A 25,385-nucleotide genomic window follows, 5' to 3' on the forward strand; every position below is an offset into this window, starting at 1 on the left:
AACCTATCCACTGTTTTAATAATTGGATGTGTTTGCAATCACATTTTACATTATTTTGCATTATTTTTCTATAATTAATGTAGATTATCTAAATGAGATTGTGTATTTAGCTAGATGGTCTCAATTGGAAACCAAATCAAACATTTCTACCTGCGTAAAGGCCACAAATCAAACTTGGTAAGGATTAAAAAACCCCTAAAATATTATATGAACAATATTTTATAACACGGCGGTGTTAAAAATGTATAGGTGTATGGTCTCATACATACAGTTGTACGTAATGTATATGAATTAAATCTACACGAATTAATAGCTTTAAAAAATAAAATTGCTTTGAGGTTTTAAGAGACTTGGTAAATGATGCTCATGACCATTTAAAGAGCTCCTGCTGAAGGCCTTTGTTTGTGAAGAAGAGGTTTCCCCTGACTCACAAAGTGTGTGAGCAGGAAGAAGCTGGGCTCTGAGCAGCTCAGCTCTGCTGTGTGGGACAGCAGAAAAAAATGAACTGTTCCTGCAAGCTGTAAAGTATCCTACTGCCACCCTCGATGGCTGGCTGTGATTTATTCAGTGCCAGGACAAGAGCAGCCCCTGGCAGAGTGAAAGCAGCCGGGATGCAGAGAGGAGCTCTGGCAGAGGGCGTTTCCTTCCCTGTGTGCAGAGGTAGGTGGGCGTTTGCCAGAGCAACCTCTCGGGAATTGGCCAGCAATACATGGCACTTCTTCATGCTCCAGCTTCCCGGGCAGCCCAGCATGGCCAAAGTCTGTTCAAGGTATGGATGGGCAGGAACAGGGGTGTTCCTTTCACTGTCAGTCTGCAGTGATTTTGGTTATTAGTGTGATAAATTCCGGCAATAATGTGATTAACAGGAAAGTGGCTCAAGCAACTTCACAGAGGTGTTTCTTTCCTGAAGGAGAATGGGGCGTGGGGGGTTGTGAGGGGGATGTCCTCCTATTACATGACCAAAGGTTCTGAACAAATTACAAATATAGTTCCTAGCAGGGAGGGAACCATTTCTTTGCCCTGAAAGATAAAGATTTGTATGTAGTAAACATTTATTGATACTTTTTTTGACTGGTTTGCTTTATCCCAGTTCTCAGTGTATCACCACTCTTGCCTTCCTGCAAGTAATTTTCTTTTATCACTCAGAAGTTGTTTTTTCTTTTTTATGCACCTAAGAGGAGTCCAGCTTCTCCCAACCTCAAGAATTTAAGCATGTTTGATTTTCTAAAAAATAAATAAAATTATGAGCACAGCTATGGCCTTGTGATAGCATACATTTATTTTAGAAAGATGTTGAACAAGTAGAGATATTTTTAGAAAAGTTTTCCATAAGTTTGTATCCAGGGAGTTTCAGCTGCATTACTATGGAATTTTTTGGTGCTGTTGTTCTTCAAAAGCAGCAATGGCTGGGTGACTTGAGGGATGATTATTAAAAAGTATTTGAAGGGCTGGAGATGAAATGGTTCAAGCATGAACTAGCAGAAGTAATTAACAGATTTTAAACTTTCCAGTGAGAATTCTGGCTGCCGTCCAGGTGGATTACAGTGACACTGATAGGGCTGCCCAGGGAAGTGCTGGGCTGCTGCTCTGATCACTGTCCTGTTTTCCTGCAGGAGCTGCCAGCTGATGCTCCTCACTGTGACTGGGGAATGCAACTATGGTGCCAGAGGCACTGACACTGGGGTTGGCTCTGTAAGTGTTCTGAAGATGTTATTTTCCTCGGAAATCATGACAAATGTCAATTAGGTACTTGAGCCAAGTGGTGTTTATTTTGCCTCTCCTGAAGGAGATGTATGTTAGAACAACAGAATTACCAACAGCCTTTTTTTTTTTTTATAGATGCATCTTTACTGAAACTGATGTGTCTCAGTGTTTACTCAATCACTGCTTTGGTGGCAGTGACCTTCTCCCAGGCCTTGTTTCAGTGACTTCTAAGAAAGGGACATTATGTAAACACAAGTCATCTAAATTGACTCTGTGTGAGTCAGCACTCAGGGGACAGTAAGTGAGAAACACAGCCCAGTGAAGTTAAAGCATTTTAAAATAGGCATAAGAGAAATAGTTCATTATATTTCCTGGGTGCAGAAAGGCCACAATAATCAGCTTAATTTATCACACAGGAGTTGTGTCAGTCATCAGCAAAACACCTGCAGGCACTTGGCAGGCAGTGGGCTTGGAGAGGGGCTGCAGCCCCTTACACTTGGTATCTCATTTTAACTGAATTTTCATCAGCTCCCAGAATTTTTCAGGAATTATATCTTTGTATCTTTTATATCTTAGCACACTTTATTAATCACTCTAGGAAAGCCTGTAGTGGTTTTGAAGTACAGCTTGTGGCCTCTTGTGGGCTGGTTGGCTGCTTCTGCGTATTTTTTTTGCTCTAGAGGTATCTTTCCCCACCTCTTCTCGGTACTGAAGCTGTACTGAATCTACAAAGACACTTGCACAGAATCCTTTCCCAGAGATCTTTGGAATGACTGCAAATTCTGCTATTATCAAGGCTCAGTCAGGAACACAGCTGCTGTTTGATGGAATTCTTACACAGGCATGATGCAAAGCCACACACCACCTTACCCTAATTTTCTACTGTATATCCACGTTAGTATGTTCACCTTCCCTCCTGAGTTTTCACTGTATCTCCATTCTGGTGAAATTACTTTTCCACTCAAGAATGTTTTAAGGCTTTTTTTTTGGTGGGGGGGGGGGAATTGTATTTTTTTCTGTCTTCCTGAGGAAACATTTTGTGACTGTACAGTCAGTTTATAGATCTCCTACCTCCTCCAGCTTTTAACAGTTTTCAACCCTTGGCCAGTTCTAGTCCAGTTTGTAAGCCAGGTACAGTCTAGTGCCACCACAGTTTTTGCCACAGTTCAGGCAAAAAAAAAAAAAAAAAAAAAAAAAGGACATCTGTAGGCAACTGAATTTTGTTAGTTCTAAGCTAGTAACTTGTACTGCAGTAAGAGAGGGAATTCTGCTGCTTTAGAGGAAGGCACTTGCAGCAATGCCACAGTGAATGAAAGAAGAATAGTGAGGAGGGTTTACAGGTAGTAAACTCAAGACATGCTCTGGGCAGACCATGTTTCTGAAGGATGGGAGTGAGAATTTCCCAGGATGGGCAGCTTTTTCCAGAAGAGGCTATGGACTTTTTCTCTGAGCAGTCCAATGACTACAGGATCACCAGACAAGCACAGTAACTTTCCAGGGAATCCCCCAATCCACTATTGTTTTCAGTATTGCTCCTACCCAACTGCCCTAGACATAAATGTAGGACAGAGCATTTATGTTGGTTTTTAATTGTTTAAGCAACCCTGTTAAGCAAAGTATTCTGACACCTTCCTTTTCAGAATTTATTTTAGGGGCTTGTAGTGATGTCTGCTGAACTGAAAGGAATACTAAAACACAGAAGTAATCAAACCTTAAGAAACTCAACAAAAATATCTGCTCCTTGAATTTTTTTTTATTTTCTGAAGGCTCCTTATGTATAAGGAACATACATAAAATGAACACAACACTGTTGACAATGAACAAAACAGCATTTGATAATTTCCAGCTTTATAAAATTTTTTAAAAATGATTTAGTTATAACAAAAAAAACCAATAGCTCAGCAAGTTATCTTATTGGACCATTATCACATTTTAAACCATAGACTCAGTTGTTAATGGGGAGAGGAAAGAAAAAAATAATAAAAAAATAATCACACTGCATCTAGCAACTACAACATTTTCTAAGCATAATCACAGCGGATTGAGTGCAATGTGATTTACATCAGAATTCACATGGGATGTCACACAGTGACAGCATTGTAAAATATACAAGTAACATTTATGCCCTCCAACAAATACAAGTTAAATGAGACTCTGGATTCAAGCCAAATGGAATGTAGAAGCCAAGTAGAAATGTAGTGGAATTCAGATTGTCTGTAACTCAAAAGTGTACATTAGAATCATCTGGAATTCAATACTGGTGGAAATATAGAGAAGTCACAGCTGTTACACTGCTCTGTTACACTTGCAATAAATACTAGAAAATAAAAGTAAACAATCTATATTCCATGAAAAATACAGTACCTACCTTCAACGACCATGTTTTTCCCTTGTCTGAAGATGGTCTTGGAAGGAAGTTAACTATTTTCCTACAGAGGCAGTGTATTGAGCTGTAACCACATTCCAACTAACACAACAGTAAATATACTACTGGAAATACAGAAATCTTCATTTGAAAAGAATTAAGAGAAATAAAACTTAAAAAAAAATCATGTGACAAAACATCAGCTGCATAATGACCCCCTTATATTTCAGAATTAACAGAAAAGGAAAAAACTTAAGTCAGTCAGTTTAATACAAAAGAAACAGAGATTGTTTCAACTCAGATCTTCAGAAGGTATCCAGGAAGTCTTGTCTCATTGACTTAACATGGGCACTATGCAAAAATGTCATCCAGGAGTTTTACACTGCAGAAATTCAGCAATCTGAAGCTAACAACAGTGTGTTTGCTAATTAGGGTTCTACACTAAATATGTTTAAAGAGGAAAAAAGAAAACCTGAGTTCAGAACATCAAATGGCTGTGTGCCTGAACTCTGGGCTTTTGGCTTCTTCACTGAAGAAACTGCACCCTTCTTTGAAATGGACCCTTAATACTGTTTCCTGATACTGCATTAGGAACAAATACTGGCAACCAACTGATACCTTTGAAACACATGAGCTGCTCTCAGTAAAAGCTAAACTGACCAATGAAGCTTCTGAAGTAAAGGGCCACAGGAAACACAGGAACTTGAAATGGAATGCAGAGACCCACTGGCTCTCATTAAAGGCGTTAGGAGTAGTGTTTTTAGCAGCTACACTGGCACCAAGCAGACCGGAACTTTAAAACTTACAGCACACAGTCAAAGTACAGCTTTTACCTGGCATACACAGTAGAGAGACAAACTGGGTGTTTGGATAAAAAGCTACTACCATGCTTAGGACTGGTACTACAGAATCAACTTGCACTCCCCACAGACTCACTATTTTTTTGTTAAGGAGATGGGTACAAGAAGAATTAACTCATGTCTGGCAATAAATGCCTGTCAGCACAATCTGATTTAGGACAGCTGGTCCCAGCAAGTTAAGGCCCAAATTTTCAGTCTATTCTTCTAAATGACACATACCATGGTTCTACCACATCTGCTTTTTAATAATCTAATTTAAATACCAAAATTGTAAAAAAATATCATAGAAATGAACTCCTTTATACTGGAAGTAGAAATCTTCTTACATATTCTTTACTGCCAGAAATGGCTGGTGTCACAATGTCTGATATCAAGGCATTGTAGGAACAGATTTGATGCGCTGTTACAGTATCGTAAATACCCTACCAGTACACAGAGCATAATTTAACCCTTGTGTCCAGCTTCAGCTACTAGCATCTTGCACCTTGGTTTAAAATGAAGAGGAGAAAACAGTCCAAAATAATCATTTTAAAAAATGGAGAAATTCCCACATGGATTCTCTTGTTAAAAGAGTTTGCACAAATTCACAGCCACAATTCTTCAGTAGTTTATGCTGCAAGTGGCACACAATACATGTTTAGCGTCTGTAAGAAAGAACCAGAAACAGCTCAATAACTCCAAGGTCAGGGATTTCCCCAAGCTAACACTAATTCTACTGCATTTTGCATTTTCCTACTAATATCAAGGAACAAACATCAAATAAATCTCAGCTGGGGAAAAACATCATGAAACTGACCCTGAACAGAAGTTACACTTTGCAGAGTACATGGCAACAGCCTGCCTTCTTACACAAGAGGTTTGCAATGATGGAGTGCAGCTTAACACAGCTTCCAAGAATTTAAACAGTGTTTAGGCTTGGGGTTTCTTTTTAAAAATTTAAGCCAGCACAGTGGCTTCCAGCCATGTCCTGCTGTAAGACTGAATACTTCAAGTCACCACTACGCAGAAAAATCAGCACAGGATTAATACATATATATACAGAGGTGCACACACACACAAGTATATGTGCACATCTGTCTGTATCTATACAGATCTACACACACATAGAGCTAGGAGCTACTCAAGACTCAGGTGGCACTAAAAGTTTCCTTGGGTTCCTTGCACAGGTGTGAGTTTCAGCTGCAACATCTGGGTTCTGTCCAAGTGCACTAATGGAATGGTGTTTTCCCAAATGAGATCTTTTCCTGTACTTCTTCTTTCTTAAGCAAGCAGTGCTCCCTATACAGCACCCTGACCTTGGCCCTTATTTCTCAGATTTAGGGTTTCCTAAACGTCACTCACTCGAGTTTAGGAGTTGTGTTGGGTAAGCTCATCTGATGGGATTAGAGAAAAGCAGAAGCTACTCTAGGCAGAAAGGGATCTCCTGTCCTTGTGTAAGCAGTGCAAGCACCACGTGTCCTCTGAGCAGTGTGCACACAGCCACACAGTGCAGACTCAAAGCCAGACAGCAACAGACTGGAACCACAGAGATTACCAGCATCGGGTCAAAACTGGATGTCAAGCACTATTTTGTCTTCATAGAGGGCAATCACCAGCATGATGGCAAATCCAAGAAGCAGGCCTAGATTCTGAAGAATGAACTGCCCCACAGGACAGTAACCATGCTCTTCATTATCTCCATCTCCATGAAGCATTTCTGGAAGCTAAAAGATACAAAGCAATTTAGGAAGTTATTTCACTTCTTTTCCATTTATACATGGACAAGTTTACAAGGTGATATTGGCAAGGATAAACACTCCAACGTTCAGATATAAAATCAATACACTAAGACACAGCTTAAACTCTACTGAACATTCAATAAAAACATGATCATGTGATGTAGTTACAAAACAAACTAAAAATGCCTTTCCTTCAACTTTCACCAGATCATCCAACTGAACATTAAGTTCCTCAAGACAGGGTGCAGCCAATATTCTTCAAGTTCTGCTCTTTTAATTTGAAAAGAATTCAAGTCATGCTCAAATAAACATATGACTTTGATTAACTTAGCCATTCATTTGTCATTTGAGATGCTTACACATATTCACATACACATCCTTCTTAAATCTGGGAATGATAGCTACAAAGCAATTCAAGAGAAATTTTATGTGCAGAAGAACTTATGAAAGTTCTGGACATTCTGGATATTGTTCACCTGTGAGGAAAAGTCAAAGTACTGACAAAATCAACTGATAGTAGTGCTCTTAGAAATGTAAAATAAAGTTTTGTGTTTTACAAAGCCATCCATGTAGAAAAGAAGTAGAACATTAACAAGGAAATTAATTCAAGTAAACAGGAGGTAAATGTTAAGATCTGGTTACTGAGAGATGCTTCTGCCTGAATTATGGTGCAAATAAGACCATGTGCCAAAGTCAAGAGTCAGGATTTTATTTAACAGCAAATATGAGGCAGAGAGAGAAAGAAATAAGAAAGAGAGAGGAGGGAGAGGAGAAAGAAAGAGAGTAGGAGAAAAAGATAAAGCAGAACATAGTCACCACTTCTGGATCCAGCCAGTGTCCTCCTGGTCCTCTTCAGCCTGGCTTCCCCAAAGCCAGCCACTCAAAACTTGTCACCATGTACACATTTTAGCAAACAAAGGCTCAATGCTCATTGGCTATGCAGTTCTCGTATTCTAGGAGTTAAATTATTCCCTCACTTCCAATGCTAATTATCCCATCCCAGTCTCTCTCTCTCCCTTTGAGTCGGGTGCCTCACAGGAGTGCTGGGCTGTGGCCTCCCCCTGCTGGGCCCAGCCAGAGCTCATTTTCAGCAGAGCTGCTTTGCCTTTGCATTCTTCTCCCCAGCGCTGTTTACTTCTCCTTAGGCCTGAGATAACTGGACAATAGTACCACCTTAACCTTAAGTCAGGACTATACTCAGTGGGGTGGGATTCTGTGGAGGCAGAGGAGCAGTTGCTTCTTTGCACAGTTTGCTACAGTGGGCAAAGTCCTTCGGTGATTTAACAGTGTTTGAGACACTTGTGATCTTTAAGTCTCTTACAGTAATTCCTTCAAGGAGGCAATTCTTACAGGAATTCCTTCAAGGAGGGAATTCTTACAGGAATTCCTTCAAGACTCACTCAATACAGAAAATGATGATACAGAAGAAAAGGGATACTATTCCTCAAAACACAAAACCCCAAAAGCCCCCCCAGTTGGCGTGAAAAATGGTTATCACATATACACTAGACCAAGCAGCTCCACAGCAAGCACTACTCTAAATTACAAAGTGCTGTTAAGTCATAAAGAATAAAGGGCTTCACCTTAGCATTACCGTAATGGCTTTAACACTCTGGATGTTTACTTTGACAGCACATCCGAAGATGACTAAACGTTTTGCTTTATTGCTAATAAATGCTGATGTGACCAATTTCAGGGACCATATAAAGAATGGTCCTGTCAATTAAAAAACCCCATCCTTTTGAAGCTGAAAGCTCATGGTGTCAGTACTAGAGACAAAAGGAACAAAAACTGCAACAGATAAATTTGTTTCCCAGTAAGATAGAATTATTCAAGTTGGACTATTCAATGTACCCATTCAAAACAGGAGTGTCAGGAAGGAGGATATTATGATTAGTCTTATAAGTTATCACCAAATGAAATGTCATGAAATAACATGGAAAACCAGGACGACTTTGAAATGCCTGAGTTTAGGTGAAGGGCCTGGATAGGAATATCCTTATTATTGAAACCCATGTAATTAGACAAACTTCAGGACAGTCAAATGCAAAAGTACCAAAAGGCTCATTCTCAATAGGCTGGTGTAAGGAATGGATAGAAAACTGCACCTCTGTGAACCTCTGCTATCAGCCAGGGAGGAATCAAAATCTAATCTTACTGTGTGCCAGGTAAAGAGGTCTTTGAGAAGGAGGCTGATTATTGAAACACCAAGACAAAACTGGTTCAGTTTCAAGTGTCTCTTGCAGAAGCTTTCCTGCTGTTGTTGAGTCAGGCCATGGGACTTTGACTATTTGGTTACTACTATGATGGCTGAGGGAAAGAAAGAGGAATGAAGGAATGAAAGTACTGCCTTCCTTTCCTTTATCCATGACATCTTCAGTCAAAGAACAGGATATAACTATCAGACACAGAGCTTACAAGGAAGTGATATTTCAGGCATTATAAGCTACTATAGAACACCTAAAGGTGCAAGAACGATCACTCTGCCTAGACATTCTTTTTAACAAATTGGCAGGCCCTGAAAAGGAGTTACTCACCTATTAATAGATTAGAGGGACTTTATAACATTATATTTACAAATTAAAGTCTCTATAATGAAGTGGAGAGCATGACAAAGTACCCCAAAAGTGAAAAACAATCTCATCACCTTTGGGCTGGTAAAGACGAGAAGTGAGAAAATTGTCTCATTTAAAGGAAGCTCTGAAGCAGCTTAGAGGACAGAAATCAGGACTGAATATGGGCTGGTAACATGTGCACAGCAGCATTGCTGCCTGAAGGCTCTGATCTATGGTGTACACACACTTAGGATAATGCACCTGTGTGTTCTTGAAGCAGCAGCATTTTTCCACCAGGTAATTTTTTTAAAAGCTACTCACCACAACAGCTCTGGATTACCAGCCGCTCATAGTAAAAGTTCAGACTGAACTTTCCAGAACCAAATATATGATGATGAAGTCTCAGTGAAGAATAAACCTGAACAGCAGACTGAAGTGCAGCACCCGCAGAAGGCCCAGCTTCCCTCCCAGAAGGCCCCAAAGGCGCAGCCCCACCCAGGCAGCCATACCATGTCGACCAGGGCCACGTAGAGGAACATGCCGGCGGTGACGGCGAAGATCCAGAGGGTGATGTTGTTGGCGTACTGCCCCACGGCCGTGCCGATCAGCATGCCGATGTAGGCCATCATGGCCGACAGCAGGTTGTACACGATGGCCTGCTTCACTGTCATCCCTGCCTTCAGCAGCACCGCAAAGTCACCTGCGGGACAACACGGGCTGGGCGTCAGCGCCGCCCGAGCGGCCGGAGAAACCCCTCAGCAAAGAGTGCTGCTGCAGGGAGCGGCTCACAGGCACGCTGAGCCACAGGAACCGACCACCTTGGAAGAACTGTGTGTATGCACAGCCATCCCTTGAGTGAAATATGATTTAAAGGTGCCTGTTCATGCTGCTGAGTGTCAGAAAGGCAGCAGTGATTAATTGTGAAGGGTGGATGGAGGAGTCTAGGTCTGCTCTTCCCACAGAGAATACACCCGTGTGCACACACTCATCTTTCTCAGAAGTTCTCCATGGCACATAAAACCAGAGGCTTAGGATCAATACCTGTGAAAATTCCTCTTAGCTATACACACCTCATTATGCAAATCCAGGAAGAGGATAATGAGGCATTTGTCCCCACAGATGACAATGAATTTGAATTTGAGCACTAGGAAGTTCACATTCACAAAGAATGACTTCACATCCACCCTGAATCAGTTTTCTGGGTAAAGGCATGCCAGGGTAATGTGCTTTATGCCGAATTCAGGACAGCTCTACTAAATTAGGTGCTAAAAGTAGATATTCTATAAAAATTTAGACTTCAGTCTTGTAATCAGCTGTAATAGTTTTACTTCATTCAAAATGAATTCTTGTGATCATGAGAAGTGTAAGGTGATGTACAGACATCAGGGCAATTAAAGTAATATTATTATGTAATGTTCTTACACCCATGCCTGAAATTATTTGCCTAATCTAGAATCAAAAATTAGAATCATAACTATATCAAAAAAAAAATATATAAACTACTCACCCCTTATACAAGGTTCATTTCATCATGCTATGCTGTCAAGTTCTAAGCATTGTAGTATACATTGCAATCCTTTATCTATTGCAGCAGCTTCACTTAACTAATGATTGTGTAGCACAGGTGTCAAACCACCAACACCTGCTCTATTATTTCCCCCCATGCCCATTATTTACCTATAGCTCAGGAGCTGCCCATATAAAATGCTTTCCCTCATCACCTCTAAGGTTTTTGCAGTGCTTGTTTTACCTCACTTTTGATCATTCAGACCCAGCAGCTCTTGAAGTAAGCAAGCTGTGAGTACGGACATAGGTCAATCTAGCACAACTTCACATCAGTGGAAAAACAGAAAATTCCTCCTCTCTTTGGCTGCTCTTTTTAAACTCTCAGGGTGCAGTACATTTTCATGCAATGTGAAAACAACAGGTTTCATCGTGGTTAGCTACCTCCAGAAGAAATGCTTCAATTAGGGGAGGAAAAATCAATGGCACTGGCAACAGTGCCTACAGGCTTTACCCTAAATGGCCACACCTTCTGAACTCGGCCACAGCTGGAACAAAGCCTCTTCTGAAGATCCCCACATGGAATTTTACTTATGTAAACCTGTGTTTACTTACCTGACTTGACTTTGTGTAAGACAATGCCACAAGGAGTAGTGTGGAACTTTATAAAATGCAGAGCTATGTAAAATGTGTGGTCCTAAGAATATTTTAAAAACATGCTCAAAAAGCTTTACAGAAGTGCTGTAGCTAGACACTACCAACATAATCCTGTAGCAGTACCTACTCTGAAGCAGTATTTTTCCCTCACCCTCTGAAGTTCTGGTCACCTCTGCAGCTTCTGCACTGCATTGTGCTTATCACAGTATTACAACAGCTTTTAGATAAGGATTTTGTACAGATGGAGCAGTTTCTACACTTAGTTACCTAATTCATGGGGAAGCTCGTGACAAAATACTGCTATAGATGTACTAATTCCCCCTGTCAGTCCAGCACTAAAAGCTGCTCCTAGAAAAAAAAAAAAAAAGGAAAAAAAATTAAAATGATATTTCACTATTTTCGTATCAGAAAATCAATCGACTTTGCAGAGCTGACACCCTTCTGTTAGAATGCACACTCTTATTTTTCAGTATGTCTGTTCCCTGTCTGTATATAAATGGGAAATACTGGAAGCACCCTGGCTGGATGTGCATTACCACTGCAGGCTTTTATTACTCGTATATCTGAAAGACAAACCCTGGAGAGAACACAACTGGCCAAAAATGAGACATAAAGACAACAAGCTAATAAATAACAGCACTTTTAGGAACTCTCAAGTACACGAGGGCAGTTAGGAATGTACATGAGCAAGAGTCTGGCTCTATCTTTCCAGCCTGGAAATCCAAACTAATATTTAGACCATAACCTCTCTAGCTCCTTTCTACTTATTTTTAGAAAACATATCAGCAATATTAGTAAGCCAGACCTGGAAAATAATACGGGTAAAGACATTGCCATAAATATCTTTCAGTACTTTTGCATAAGCTAATTGAATTCAATCAACTTTAAGTTCATACCTTAAATAATTCTGAGATGAGAAAACTGGCATTAAATTTCTGTACTGTAGCAGAGAAAAGCACAAAAAGAGCCTGCAGTGAGCAGTCTAAACAGGCAGACATAAAGCAGAAAGAGAAGACACAATCTGAAGACAGAGGGGGAATTTATTTCCTCTGGATTCCTCATAGCTTGATATATTAAAAAGATGAGCATGCTTTTCTAAAATCTGCAATTTACACAGATTCATCTGTTTGGGCTTGACCCAGGAATATTTAGCAATGGAGTTTTAATACTGTGAAGTTCTCAACAAAAGGTGTGGCAATTGTTTTTGGCCTTAGAAGCCACTGAGTAAATGTCTTACCTGTTTTATGTGAAAATGAAGCAACAAGTTAATTTTTAAGGAGTTTAGTTTCTTTGGAAGTTGTCAGAAGGAAGTGGTGAAACTGTAGTAGATTCCATTGTTAACTAGAGACCCTGACAAATGTTTATCCCCCATCCTTCAAAATGTGTGTCCCTTCTGCCATTAGTTCAGAACCCTGCCCATCCTTACTCTTAAGCAGCTACCTTAGTCACGAATCAAAATGCGCACTTCAGTCCCCTCACCATCATCCTGACTTGTACCTCCAAATTAATACACTTTACAATTCAAATCACATTTAGGGCATTGTGTGACTCCAAGCTGATTTAATAGAGCTAATAAAATCTCTTTGGTACTTCAATTTTTTCTGCACTTGGCTAGAAATAAATCTATACTGACCGTGAGCCGAAATAATATTCTGCTTAACTTAAAATTCAATTATCCTAAGTAATACTTTTAAAATATTATTTCTGTAACCTGGCTCACAGTGTATTTTTATTTGCAAGTACTGTGTAATTCTATGTATTACTGTTATTGTTAGTAAATATCATTCTAAATAAGACTGAAAGGCATTTATTTATAATTCCAAGGCAACTGAGACCCAAACAAGAAAGGTGGGTTACTGTGCTCCATAAATCCCAAGGTTTGTCTGCACCAATCTCTCCTTGGCAGAGACTGATTGTCACTGCTACTGGTACACTAATTTTAGTGCAAGCAGCACAGAATATTAACAAAAGGGAAACTGTTACAATTGACAGCCTTTTTATTTCTGCTCTGCAGGAGACTGAACAATGGCAGTAACCACAGGTGCTAACTGGAAGCCTTACCTGTGATCACTAATAAGTACAATATTAGCAGAGTTACTAAAGGTAAGGAGAAACTGTTGAGAAACACTCAGTGCTTTTGCTTACCGATTGCTAAGCCATCACTAAAGTTGTGAATGCCATCTCCCATAATTACCATCCAAGCAATATTAGCTATCCCAGTATCTTTCAGGTCTTTTCCAGAATGACAGTGGCCATGGGAATGATGGGAATGTTTGTGATGCCAGTGGTGACTGTGTTTTCTAGCTATCATTTTATCTTCGCCATGGCTGTCATACTCGGAATCGTGCAGCTCGTGCTCTTGGGCGGCGTGGGAGACATCATTGTGAGAGTGCCGCAGGTTGTTGTCCTCTTCTACAGACAGGTAGTTTTTGGCAGGGGGCTCCAGCTGCCCATCCAAGTCAGTCAGTTCAGTTTCATTCAGACGATCTTCAGACAGAACCGAGTCGTCTGCTCCTGCATCAAATCAGTTGGGAGAGACACTGAGTTAATTCCTGTTTAACCCTTGACCTAAGGGTTAACTGCTTTGGGAAAGCAAAACAAGTATGTTAACACATCCCAGTCTAGCAAATTTGTTGTCAGCATTCAATCCAAAACCTTTCTGTCGTTGAGACATTTTTTCACAAATGTGCATGCACAATACATAAAAGCCTCCACTGCAAGGCAGCAGCACTGCATCCACAGCACTCAAAGCCAGTTTTAGCCCAGCCTACGCTCGTGCCTGTAATTTTGCTACTGACAAAGTTTATGGTTCAACACTGGCAAAGGAGAGTTGCCAGAATGATGATAATGTCTTAGGGCTGTAGATGGGATCTGAATGGTTTAGGAAACCCTACGTGGCTCTGCCTGCACATGCCCATACAGGTCACAGCTCAGCCTCCACTGTCATACAGACATTTCAAATATATGTTCCAACCCCTGCACCGCTGAAAACTTTCCATGTTCTGTGTCAGTGCCCCAGTTCCCATGTGAGATCGTTTGCGTGGAGAAGGCTGCAGTCCTAACCCTCTCTTCTACAAACCAATCAAATTAAATAAACCTAATTTGTGCAAATACAAATTTGTATAGGTTTGTATTTGTTGTTCATCAACAAATTAATTCTGCAGCCCATGCAGGCAACAGAATCAGAAGGTTATGAAGCAAAGCCTTTGCCCTTCTCTCCTACTGTGAGAAGGGGGACAGAGCATTTATTCTGGGTACACACAGGATGAGCATCCACAGGCTGTCATGAAGGAGCAGGGTGCAGAAGTTGTTTTGGATACTTGAGGAGTATTCAGGATACTCTGTTGTATTTATGGAAAGAAACAGATTTTGTTTATCTGTAACTGGTCAGATGCTGGGATCTTCAAAGTGTTAGATATCCCCATTCATTGTGTGGGTGTTCATTTTTGATCTTATTTTTGCCAGGGCTGAGCTAGTCAGGAATAGCTTAACCAAAACACCCAAAACACCCTGAAAACAAACAAACAAACAAACAAACAAACTCCCAAAGACCCACAGCCACCCAAAACATGACTGCTTCAGAAGTCTGAGAACCATCACTATGGTGTATTAGGAAATGTTCAGAGTGCTCTCAGATCTAAAGAAAACAAAAAAGATTTAACAGGGAAAAGCCTATTAAGTCTTATTAACAATGATTTGCATAATAGCAGCAAAACTGTACAAGAGGTTACATGCTACACACCATGCCCCAGTAACCTGCTCCTGCTTTGGATCTCCCAGTCACAGATTTCTGACAGGAACTGCCTACCTGCAAGGGGTTTCAGCTGAAGCCAGTCAGCATCTGGTCTGTTATTTAATTTGTGATCAGAAAGTTTCCTTCCAATTGGCGATTCTTCAGTCTGGGGTTTTTTGCACCATTTCTGCTTACTCTGCAACAGAAAACAGGTAACATCTGGTTTGTGACAGGACATTGATGGAAATAACAGGAACTGAAATGCTGTCCAAAAATCTCTTCTGAACAGACCAAGCTACTCTCTCTTACCATGTATGACAGAAATATGTTACTTCAAAATATTGATCTTTATAAGACTCAGCAACAATCCCTATTCCAGCAGGAGTTCTTAACTACTTACCATGGAATCTCACTCTCAAACACTTACACACAGATGTATTTCACTTTAATAAGAGGGGATATTCTGACAAGGATTGCTCTCATAGCCCAGAAATACTTCCATGCAGCTATTAGATTTGTTCAAGAAAGCAAATTTGCAGCAAGAAAAGCTCCTCTAATTTGTTCAATTTTATTTTTTTGTTTTATATTCCTGTAACTTCCCTGTACTTCCCTTTAAGAATGCAGCAAGCTCTTCGCTATCTGCAGCCCATAGAGCAGATCCCAAGGATTTGCCAAAGCAGCCATGGGGATTTAATTATTTAATTAATCTCAAAGAAGATATGCACAATGTAACAGTTTTCATCTTTTATCAAAAGATCTAAGAAATGCCTCCTCCAACCGAGAAAATCTTTTGCTGCCTGTCCAGCTCAGACAGCAAGTCTGACATGAAAAAGAGAAGCTGAAAAGTTTTCACAGTAGTTTTGGGAGAAGCAAGTTGGAATTTCACCAAAATAATTTTCTCCTCAAAGCTGAAAGACAAAGGCAAAGGCTAAAACTGAATTTCCATCCACACTCACACTCCCCAGGGTACTTGCTCTCCTTTTATACCCCTATCATAAATAGAGTGCTCCCAGCACTAAAAATCCAGTCATTTTTTGAGAAACAAGTTAAATTTGACTGGCAATTTACAGAAAGCAGGAGGTCTGAAAATTTTAGCATTTTTCTGGTGTGGAAAACCTGGACACCTCTGTCACACTGGCATTGTTAGGTAAGAGCATACTGCTAAATTTCTTGTGAATTATCTGAAAATTGCTGGCTCTATAACCAGATCTTTCTTATAGAATGCTTTCTCCTGTTTTTGCAAAAAAATCCCAGGAAGCTTTAGATGCAGCTTCCTGCATCAGATTTCTACACTGTTTTCCCAAGTTATCTTGCTGAGAAAAGCAACTTCTTTAGGAAGGGGATCCCCTACATAACATCAGGCAGAATACAGAGCAGTAGCAGCAGCACTTGTTCACAGAGCAAACACAATTCCTCAGCACTCACAAGGCAGCTTTAGGAAACACATTTTTAAACAGCAAACAATTTCATCACCTACCTTTTGTTTATTGTAATGTTTGTACATTCTTATACAGTGCTCAATGATGAAGAGAACATAAATGCCTCCAAGTGCCAAGAGCCCTTTGAGCACGGGATCGTTCTCCTCCAGGAAGCCCTCAGCGTGCACTGCGTGCGCGTGGCCGTGCCGGTGCGAGTGCCTGTGCTCGTGCACGTGGCCTTGGCCATGGTGGTGGCTGTGGTTGTGGCCTCCATGGGACTGGTGGGAGAGACAACAGTGACACCACTGGGGCAACCCAGACACTGAAGTGGCACTGGGCCAGAAGAAACAACAGAAACCCCCACCCTTTTCTGCTTTTTCTTCACACTCACACATTTTGCCACGTAAGTTTTTCAATAGATTATTCATTACCCTAATCAGTAAATAAATTCCTCTGGGGAATTTTTTTTTGTTTTGAGGGCATAGATAATGTAGATTCAGCTTTTCTCTCCTGATGCTGAAAATGAGACTAACACTCAGAAATATTACAAGGAATTACCATTCTTACTCTCCCATTACCAACCAAGCCTTTTGACTTTTTACAACTATTACAGTCAATTACAGTCTAAATTCTGATCTGAAATATGAACTTAAACCCTAAAACCACTACCAAAAATGTGTATTAGAATTATACAAGAAAACATGTAAATATTAGTCTTTGTGATAAACAACTGAGGTAACAAAATTTTAGAAAACATTTCCCCTTTGAAGAATTACAGAGCACCATCATGAATTAAAAGCCGCTCACCTTCCTTGGGCAATTGCTTGATTAAGTACATTAGAGGTTACTTTCTCCCTCAAATATGGCAACCAGGCAGGTTAATCCCCAGGAAATACTTTTAGGTACTGATACACAACTATCAGTAAACAAGAGACAGCAATACTGCTGATCTTAAAATACTCTTTTTGGGCTCTTGAGTGTTTTACAATAGCATGACATCAGTTCAACAACGAATATGCAACTACTTTTCCCCACCTTTTGTTTAGAGAAACAGATTTCCTTCCTTTCTGTCAGCTGAAAGTCTCCAAAAGTGTTGGTGTCCCTCACAGTCAAGTCAATCTACAGGTGCATCAGTGAACCTTTCTTTATGGACACTATCAAACAATTCCTTGAAAATTCTAGACTCATTTACAATTAAGAATAAAAGGTGAGGAGACCATACTTACATGTGGCAAGAGATGGAGCAGTGCATCTCCACTCATTGTTCCTACAGCCAGAGCTACCAAGAAAGTTAGAAGAAATTTGAAGCACCATTGGTTAATGATGGGAACCAAGATCACACCTAGCAAGGAAAGCAGGCTAATGACGGTGATAGAGATGATACCACAAAACCAGGCTGTGGAAGAAATGAACACAGAAAGGTTATCAGAACAACACCTGGAAAACATTTAAGCCTGATTAATGACTTTCAATTATGTCTTAAGAAGGTGACTTTCCTTTAACCTAAGTAGTGATTGTTCATTGAAAAGGTGCTGAAAAATATAAAGGCAGTACTGAAGTCCACAGCAAACCAGAAATACACAGGCTTATTCACAGCACAGTATAATATAGTGAGACATCAGAAGACAGCTAGCTAGAAAGAGCCCAGCAATTCTTCCTGAATGTTAGTTCCAGACTTAGCTTTGTAGCCCTCCATGAAACAAAAAGCAAAAAGTTTTATACCGGGACAAAACCATCTGTGCTACTTAACTTGCAAGAGCTCTACAAGCACTAATGTGTATGTAACAGTTGTTTTTAATATAGTTCTGATGCAAAATTTTCCTGGATTCTGTAGTTCTCCCTGTCTGGAATCACATGTTTAGTTTGGCTCTGGTGCTTTGAAACATTCACCTTTATTCATGAGAAATACAACCTTTGGCAGAGGAACTCTAAAATCAAATGCTACAATAAGAGCTTGAAATGCTGAAAACAACTTTCTACCACCAAATAGTAGCATTTATTTTATCTGAGAATCTTTACTGTTGCCATAGAAGAAGAAGCGATAATGGGATGTGGTATACCCAACATATTCCTGTTAATGAGGGAAGATGTGAAAATTTCTACATGACATTGAAGAGAAGGAATTACAGAAGATACAGATCCTATAAACAAAGAGACATGGCTCTTTCAGTCAGCATTTCACTCTAATAAAGTATTTTCTTTAAGTTTTAGTGCAAAGGCTTTGATTTTCTTCCACAGGGTTTTTCCTAGCTCCACTTTTAATCAAGAATGGCTACCACATTTTGCCAGCTCTAAGGTGAGTTACAGCTCCTGACTCAGAATCCCTAACATTTCCACATTTCAGAGTACAATCTGACTTTCCTTGCATCTGTGAGGATCCAGAAGTAGGGGAAAACATCCTGGAAAATGGGGCAGGGCATGTGTGAGAGGAGAAGAAAAGAGACAAAACAAATGTGTTGTAGCTGCTCAGTGTCAACATGAGGGTGAAACACCCCAAGAATTCTGTCTGTACCAAACCCACTACAGAGCAGATTATACGACTTTGCCAGCAGAAGTGTGGCTGCTGCAGGCTCGGTCTGCTTCAACACCAAAACTCACAACATCTGCTGATTTAAATTTTATTTTGGGATATTCATTCTTACTAATTCTGTGGCTGTCATTCCACAGCATTGCATAAAAGGAAACAATCCAGCTGAAATGCAAGGGGTACCAGACCACATCCACTGGGAGAAAATGACTGGAAAAAGCTTTAGCCAGTGTGAGGTGTGCACTGACAGACATGAGTAGTGAGACCACAGCAAAAGAGAGTTGGTGCTAAGTCAAAGTCTGCTGTCAGATGGAACTGAAAAACTGAGGTTGGAAAACAGGAATACAAAAGTAGATCTAAAGCTGAAGCAGGACCACGATGACCAAAATACTGCCACAGGTCCCCAGAGTGATCCCCAAAGCACTTCAGCCATGTACCCTGGACCAGGAGGCTGTGCTGAAAACCCAGCATACATGGAGCTGTCCCTCAATGTTCTATCAAGCACACATGCACAAGCAGCCAGATAAAAATGACACAGCCTTTGGGCAGGACACTGCCCCAGGGTGGACACACTCTGGTGTTCAGTGCCAGGGTAGATGATCAACAGCCTTACATGGAGAAAAATGGAAATCCTCAAGTTTCATCTATCACAGCAGGTTTGGCAGACACACCTCTGAGGGGCTGGAATACTCCTGCAGATGATACAGGACCTAAACATGGCATCATGATTAAGATAAGACACATGGGATTAGAATATGGAATCTGTGCCCCTCTCGGATCGAGCCCCAGGGAGCACTGGCATCTGCACAGGCAGAATTACAGCTTGTATCTGATCTGAGACACTTCTCATCAACAGCTCTAAGCCATCTCCAGCTTTAAACAAAATGCTCCCTGTTTACTTGTGTGACTTCTACTGGCTTCATTCAGTAGCAGGGTGTGCTTTTCCTTTTCCGTTGTTTAGGGGGCCTCAGTGGTGACGATGCCCCCTTCCAGGAGGTACACTGTGAAAGCTCAGTTCTATGGATAAGCCCTTGAAAATCCCCCATGAGAAGATGTCACAGAACTATGTGTAAATTACAGGAAGAAAACCCAACATGGCTTCCTAAGTTTTTTAAGTTAACTAAATTATCTTGCTTTAGAAAACCACAGTTAGCAGAGGTAATGGAAACCTCACAGGCTGGTATCAATGAACAGCAGCAACACTGGCCTGTTGAGACTGATTGAAAACTTTAACTAAAACTAAAGCAAACCACAGAAAGCTCATGTTTAAAAGTGACTGCATCCTCCTAACTCTGCTGAATACTTCTATCTAAAAATGTTTATATTAGCTTAGGTGGGCACATGCTTTCATTTCAGTACAGTCCTACAACCTATAGGTTGAGTTTCTCTATGACTGATATTTCCCCTACACCTCCTACAAGCCCCACATTCCAATAAGGACTTGTTATTTTTTGATTCACTTCCTTACATAAGAACGAACAATTATTATTATATCAACTGAAATCTTGCTGTAATTAGTACAAGAGAATACAGGAAATTTTTATGAAGAATGATTTATCATTATCTAATCAAGCTGACTTGTTCTGCAGGTTACTGTTTGAGAGCCAAATCAATGAACTAGAACCCAGATTTTTACAACTAACTGGCAAAGGTGTTATTTATACTCAAGGTATCAGATGCCATAAAACATGTTAAATGTTCACAATAAGCTTCACTAATTTTGCAGATTAAGTCTCTTAAAACGTGAAAGATCTTCAAGCTGAGTTATTAATGAACTCCCTTTCTCATTACAGAAAAAGTAAAATGCAATCTCTTAAAAAGAAGCACTCATCTGTAGAAGCTTCCTAATTAAACTGGTCCAAAGCATGTGCAACATGACTGTTTTGTATAGGGTTTCAACATTTTAATTGGCAGAAAATGCTTAGAATTGCTCTAGCAATGCTCTTGGTAATAAGGCAGGGGTCAGCTCTTACTACACTGAGAGCACACCACAAAGCAATTTGCTGTCGTACAAAACACCCACTGTATCTGCTCTACTGCAATCTCTGAGCAGCTAACAAGACAGCAGATGTGCCACTGGAGGAGATTTATCTACAAGAAGTTAATTATTTCAATGACTCTGCAATTGCTAAGAAAGATTACCAGCAATGCATTCTTCTTAATAAGTTATTAACATTTATGAGAATGCAGTTATTTCAAGATTTATTTCTAATAATGCTAATATGCACCTATGTACTAATCAATCCTCACATTACCAATGCTTTAATTTTCAAAACACATTCATTATATCCAAGATTTTTTAGATTTTTAATATTTTAATGCAACTAAACATCAACAGTTCCATTGTAATTCATGAAAGATAGCAGTAGCAAACATGTATTTGAAAAGTACATTCAGTTATGAAATAACAACAATGGATTCCACCCTTAAAGTAACTGCTTTAACAACAGTAAAAGTATTTTAACTTAGAACTATGGTGATGAGATAAAAGTCTACTCAGTTTTACTCAAGGTACACACAAAAAAATTATAACTGGCAACAGAGGATTTTGATGGAACACTTCTCATGTGCTTAGAGAGAAATAGTCAGAAAAGGGAAGTATCAGAAATAACAATTTAAATGCTCTTGTACTTGCTTATGCCTATTTTTTAAGTTCACCGAAAATTATGCATGTCAATTCTACAGACCTGTACCACTGCTAAAATATAGAAATAGTAAGACTTAAAATCTTATTTTCCAGTGAATGAACTGTGATGATAGTGTTGTTCTCTGTTCCTGAATTAACAGCTCCAGGTAAAATTTATTAAGAAATTTAGTGCCAAAGTAATACTGCAGCTTTCCAATTCTTGAGATAAACATATGGAGCACCTCAGTCCCACTAATTTAAAAAGACACCTACCTGATGCACCTGTTTTATCTTTATTCTCAACTGATGCATTTTTATTTCTTGTAAAATCTTCCAGCTCATCGTAATGTACAATACAAAGCCTTCTCTCAATCTGGTAGAGCAAAGCAGGACACATGTACACGAAGAGCTCAGGAGATATTAGGGAGCTGGCTTCCAGACCATAGTACCGTAGCAGCTGGGTAGCATTTAAGCACTGCAAGCAAATTGCACAAACGAATCAAATATAAAAGCATCTATTTTCATGTATGGAAAATGCAGGATATTATTTGAGAACACAAACAAAGCAGAAACTTTTGTCCAGATGTTCCACCAGTGTTAAAACATGTCTTAAACTGATCTAAGTGGTTTATGAGAGCAAGAAACAGTAACAATACCTGCACCGCACACTCGAGTCTCCCAACAACTACATAACTTGTGATAAATGTCAATGAAAAGCAGTTTCCATGTTCTTTACACAGTACAAGCAATAGAGAAAAAGCAACAGGTGAAGAGTGGAAAAATGTAAATCCAAAATAGGTTTTTCAACACTTCTGTTTACCTACCAACCTTTTGTGTTTTGAGTTTCACTTTTTAATACAGTTTGAAACCTTGAATTTAGCACTCCCTCCATCCTTCTAGTTTAAAATTATGACTTTACAAGGTCCTGCATCTGTAGTGAACTCTAAGGGGAAGGGAGTTATAGTGCTGGCAGAACTAATGGATGCTGAAGGACAAAACAGAAGAGCTTCCACCAAGCACAGTGCTACTGAAGCAACACCTGCAATTGCTTCTTAATCTCAGGACGAAGATATCAGAAGTGTGCTGAAAAAATGCAGGTATTTTAGGAAAGAGTGTCTGTGCAGTTTTCAAAAATGTTAGTGATCTCAGATTTCAGAAAGTCCAAAAAAGGTGTGTGTAGTGGCAGTATTCTGGAATACTGGGAAGGGAAAAACCTCCCCTGTAAGGAGGGTAGCTCAAAAAGCTTTACAGATCAAATTCATACACTGTACTGCGCTACGGTCCCAAACATGCCTGTTGTTTGTGGCTATGCACCTTCAGTTATTATGTGACAGCACTGAAAGTCACTTACCAGCTCTGCATTTCATACTCACCTCTTCATGCTTGTGCTCATCTTCACTATGATCCTTGTGACCACGTGCCGCAGGAAGCGCGTGTTTCCTCACGCTGATCTGCTTGTGCGAGGCCTCTCGCTTGCTGGTGTGGCGGTGCCCGCTGGCACTGCCCAAGCTGCCGTCCTGGTGGCCGTGGCCGGCAGAGCGGTCACCGCTGTGGTCGTGGTGGTGCGCGTGCAAGTGAGAGGCATCGTGCGCGTGGTCGTGTTTGTGAACACGGTTGTGCTCGTACTGATCGCCGGGATCGTGCTCCGAGGCATAATCCCACGTGGCGTCTCCCGACGTCTCGCTGATCTTCTTCTGCTTCTTCTTCTGTTTGCGTTGTTTCCGTTCTGGCTGCTCCTGAGTGGTGTTTGTCTCCGTGGAAGGCTCGTGGCTCTGCTCCGCGGGGTCGCCGTGACTGACGGAATCGTTGTGTGAGTGGCGCGTGCCGTTGTGCTCGTGCCGGTGCGGGCGCGAGTGGTGGTGGTGGTGGCGGCGGCTCTGGTTGTGAACGTGTTTGCCGTCCTCCTTCACCGAGGGCACCGCCGTGTCTCTCTCAGTGTCACATTTATGATTTCTTTTTGCAGACACACCAACCGTGGTCTGGTTTTCTGAATCTGAGTGGCTGTGAGCATGGTTATGAGGATGAAAATGCTTTCCTTCCTGTACTTCCAAAGCATACAAGTGAGAAACATGATCATGGCCAATATCATCATGATTTATCATCACTACTTTTACCTCTCCCAAACCAAGGCTTATTAACAGTTTTTCCAGGCCAAAAAAAGATAATCTTCCATTTTCACCATAGCGATCAAAAATCTTTTCAATGTAGTATTTTTGTTCATTTTCTGCTTCCAACGTTGAAAATTTACTGGGCATAGATTCTGTTCCTCCATTCTGGAAGTATGATTCATTTGAGATCTGATAGTCATTATGGTCGTGTACACGATCCTTTTTGGGACCATTGTTGTGTCCATCTCCATGGCAATGATTGCACTGATGAAAAATAAATGTCAGCAAACAAATGATGCAAAATTTTGTGTGCATGTGTACCTTCATCTCTGTTTCCTACAAGAAACACAAAGGGAAGCACTGAGCTGTAAAGTAATCTCAATGTCAGTTTATGTGACATATCAGCTTGGTACTTATGCCAACTGAATCATCCACAAAGCTTTTTAGATATTGGCAATAAAAGAATAGCAATTGCAGTACTTTTACTGCAGAAATTGTATTAATGCACTTTTCTTATCCAACAGTAAGACAGACTGTGTATTTTAGAGATGTGGTTTTACAAACCATACTTACAGAAGGCGATGATAAGAAAAAGATTAACAACATTTACAGTCAGTCATATCAGAATATTTTTGTGCATATTTTCAGAGGCATCTATACTTATGATAACCTATAATATTGAAAATCTTGATAAAACACAAGCTACAAAAGAATGAAAATTATCTTAAAATAACAATGCTGTATTTTCCTGTTCACAGGGGTGACCAGCAGGTAGTACAGCTGAAAACCCACACACCATTTATTCTCTTTTGTGCTGCTGAAGTGCCTCCACTAAACACACACTGCACAATTCCCTACTTTAAAATCACCCGTTATCAATGTACAAATAAGTTGTCATTAACTAACTTCAATGTATTGCTTAAATGTTCTTATTTTTAGTAATTTTTACTTACATCCACAAAGATCTGTGTGGACATCCATTTAAAAGTAGGGTTATATGGAAAACACCTGCTTATGCAACTGAAACAATACTGCTAATGCTGACAGCTGTTGAGCTGAAAGCAGTTAGTGCTGGTTTTTAGAAATTATATCATTGAGACAATGTGGTTTTCAATTTTGTGTTACATGTAAAAAACTTACAAGTCACCATTTTACACTGCAGCAAATGCAAGGATGTAAGGGGACAGGCCACGGGCCAGCTGTGCTTTAAGCTCTCACCACTGCCAGTGCTTTTAGTTCCTGGTGTGCACCTTGGGCTGCCCCTGGCCCTACATACCCAGACAGGAGTTCCCTGCTCAGTGCATCCTGAAGTGCCACTGACTCTCACATGAGACAGCAGAAATTTGGCTGTCCTTCCCAAGCCCCCTGCAGCTGCTCACTAAAATGTGCTTTGTGAAGCCAGCCAGGCAAGTGCCCTCCAGCAAACCACAAGCATTTGAAGTCCATCTTACTTTCCCGAAATATCTATTGGAAGCTCCTATACTTGTAACAGGTTGGCAGAGAAAAGGAAGGAGATGCCTTCTAAGGACTTTATATGGCAAATAAATGTGTCAACACGGAAGACTGGACAAAAACCTTTCTCTTGTTAACCTCTACAAATCCAAAATATGA

General features: G+C 40.3%; 1 protein-coding gene across 9 annotated transcripts in view; it reads right to left on the minus strand.

Moving 5' to 3' along the window:
* Nucleotides 1–3,419: 3,419 nt before the first annotated feature.
* Nucleotides 3,420–25,385, minus strand: part of SLC39A10 (solute carrier family 39 member 10) — a 52,741-nt gene continuing 30,775 nt past the window's right edge. For 8 of the 9 annotated variants that reach the window (XM_041472808.1, XM_041472805.1, XM_041472804.1 and 5 more), the window contains 9 exons: nt 23,040–24,110; nt 21,940–22,141; nt 17,740–17,909; nt 16,573–16,791; nt 15,171–15,291; nt 13,508–13,876; nt 11,630–11,710; nt 9,712–9,902; nt 3,420–6,632 (listed from right to left, as the gene is read on the minus strand). In XM_041472808.1, the coding sequence (XP_041328742.1) occupies nt 6,474–6,632; nt 9,712–9,902; nt 11,630–11,710; nt 13,508–13,876; nt 15,171–15,291; nt 16,573–16,791; nt 17,740–17,909; nt 21,940–22,141; nt 23,040–24,101 (2,574 nt within the window). In that variant the 5' untranslated portion in view covers nt 24,102–24,110 and the 3' untranslated portion in view covers nt 3,420–6,473. The remainder of the gene's footprint in view (nt 6,633–9,711; nt 9,903–11,629; nt 11,711–13,507; nt 13,877–15,170; nt 15,292–16,572; nt 16,792–17,739; nt 17,910–21,939; nt 22,142–23,039; nt 24,111–25,385) is intronic. The other variant, XM_041472801.1, reaches the window with a different exon arrangement.

Source organism: Pyrgilauda ruficollis, unplaced genomic scaffold (assembly GCF_017590135.1).
Source record: "Pyrgilauda ruficollis isolate IOZ18807 unplaced genomic scaffold, ASM1759013v1 scaffold3, whole genome shotgun sequence".
Taxonomy (NCBI): domain Eukaryota; kingdom Metazoa; phylum Chordata; class Aves; order Passeriformes; family Passeridae; genus Pyrgilauda; species Pyrgilauda ruficollis.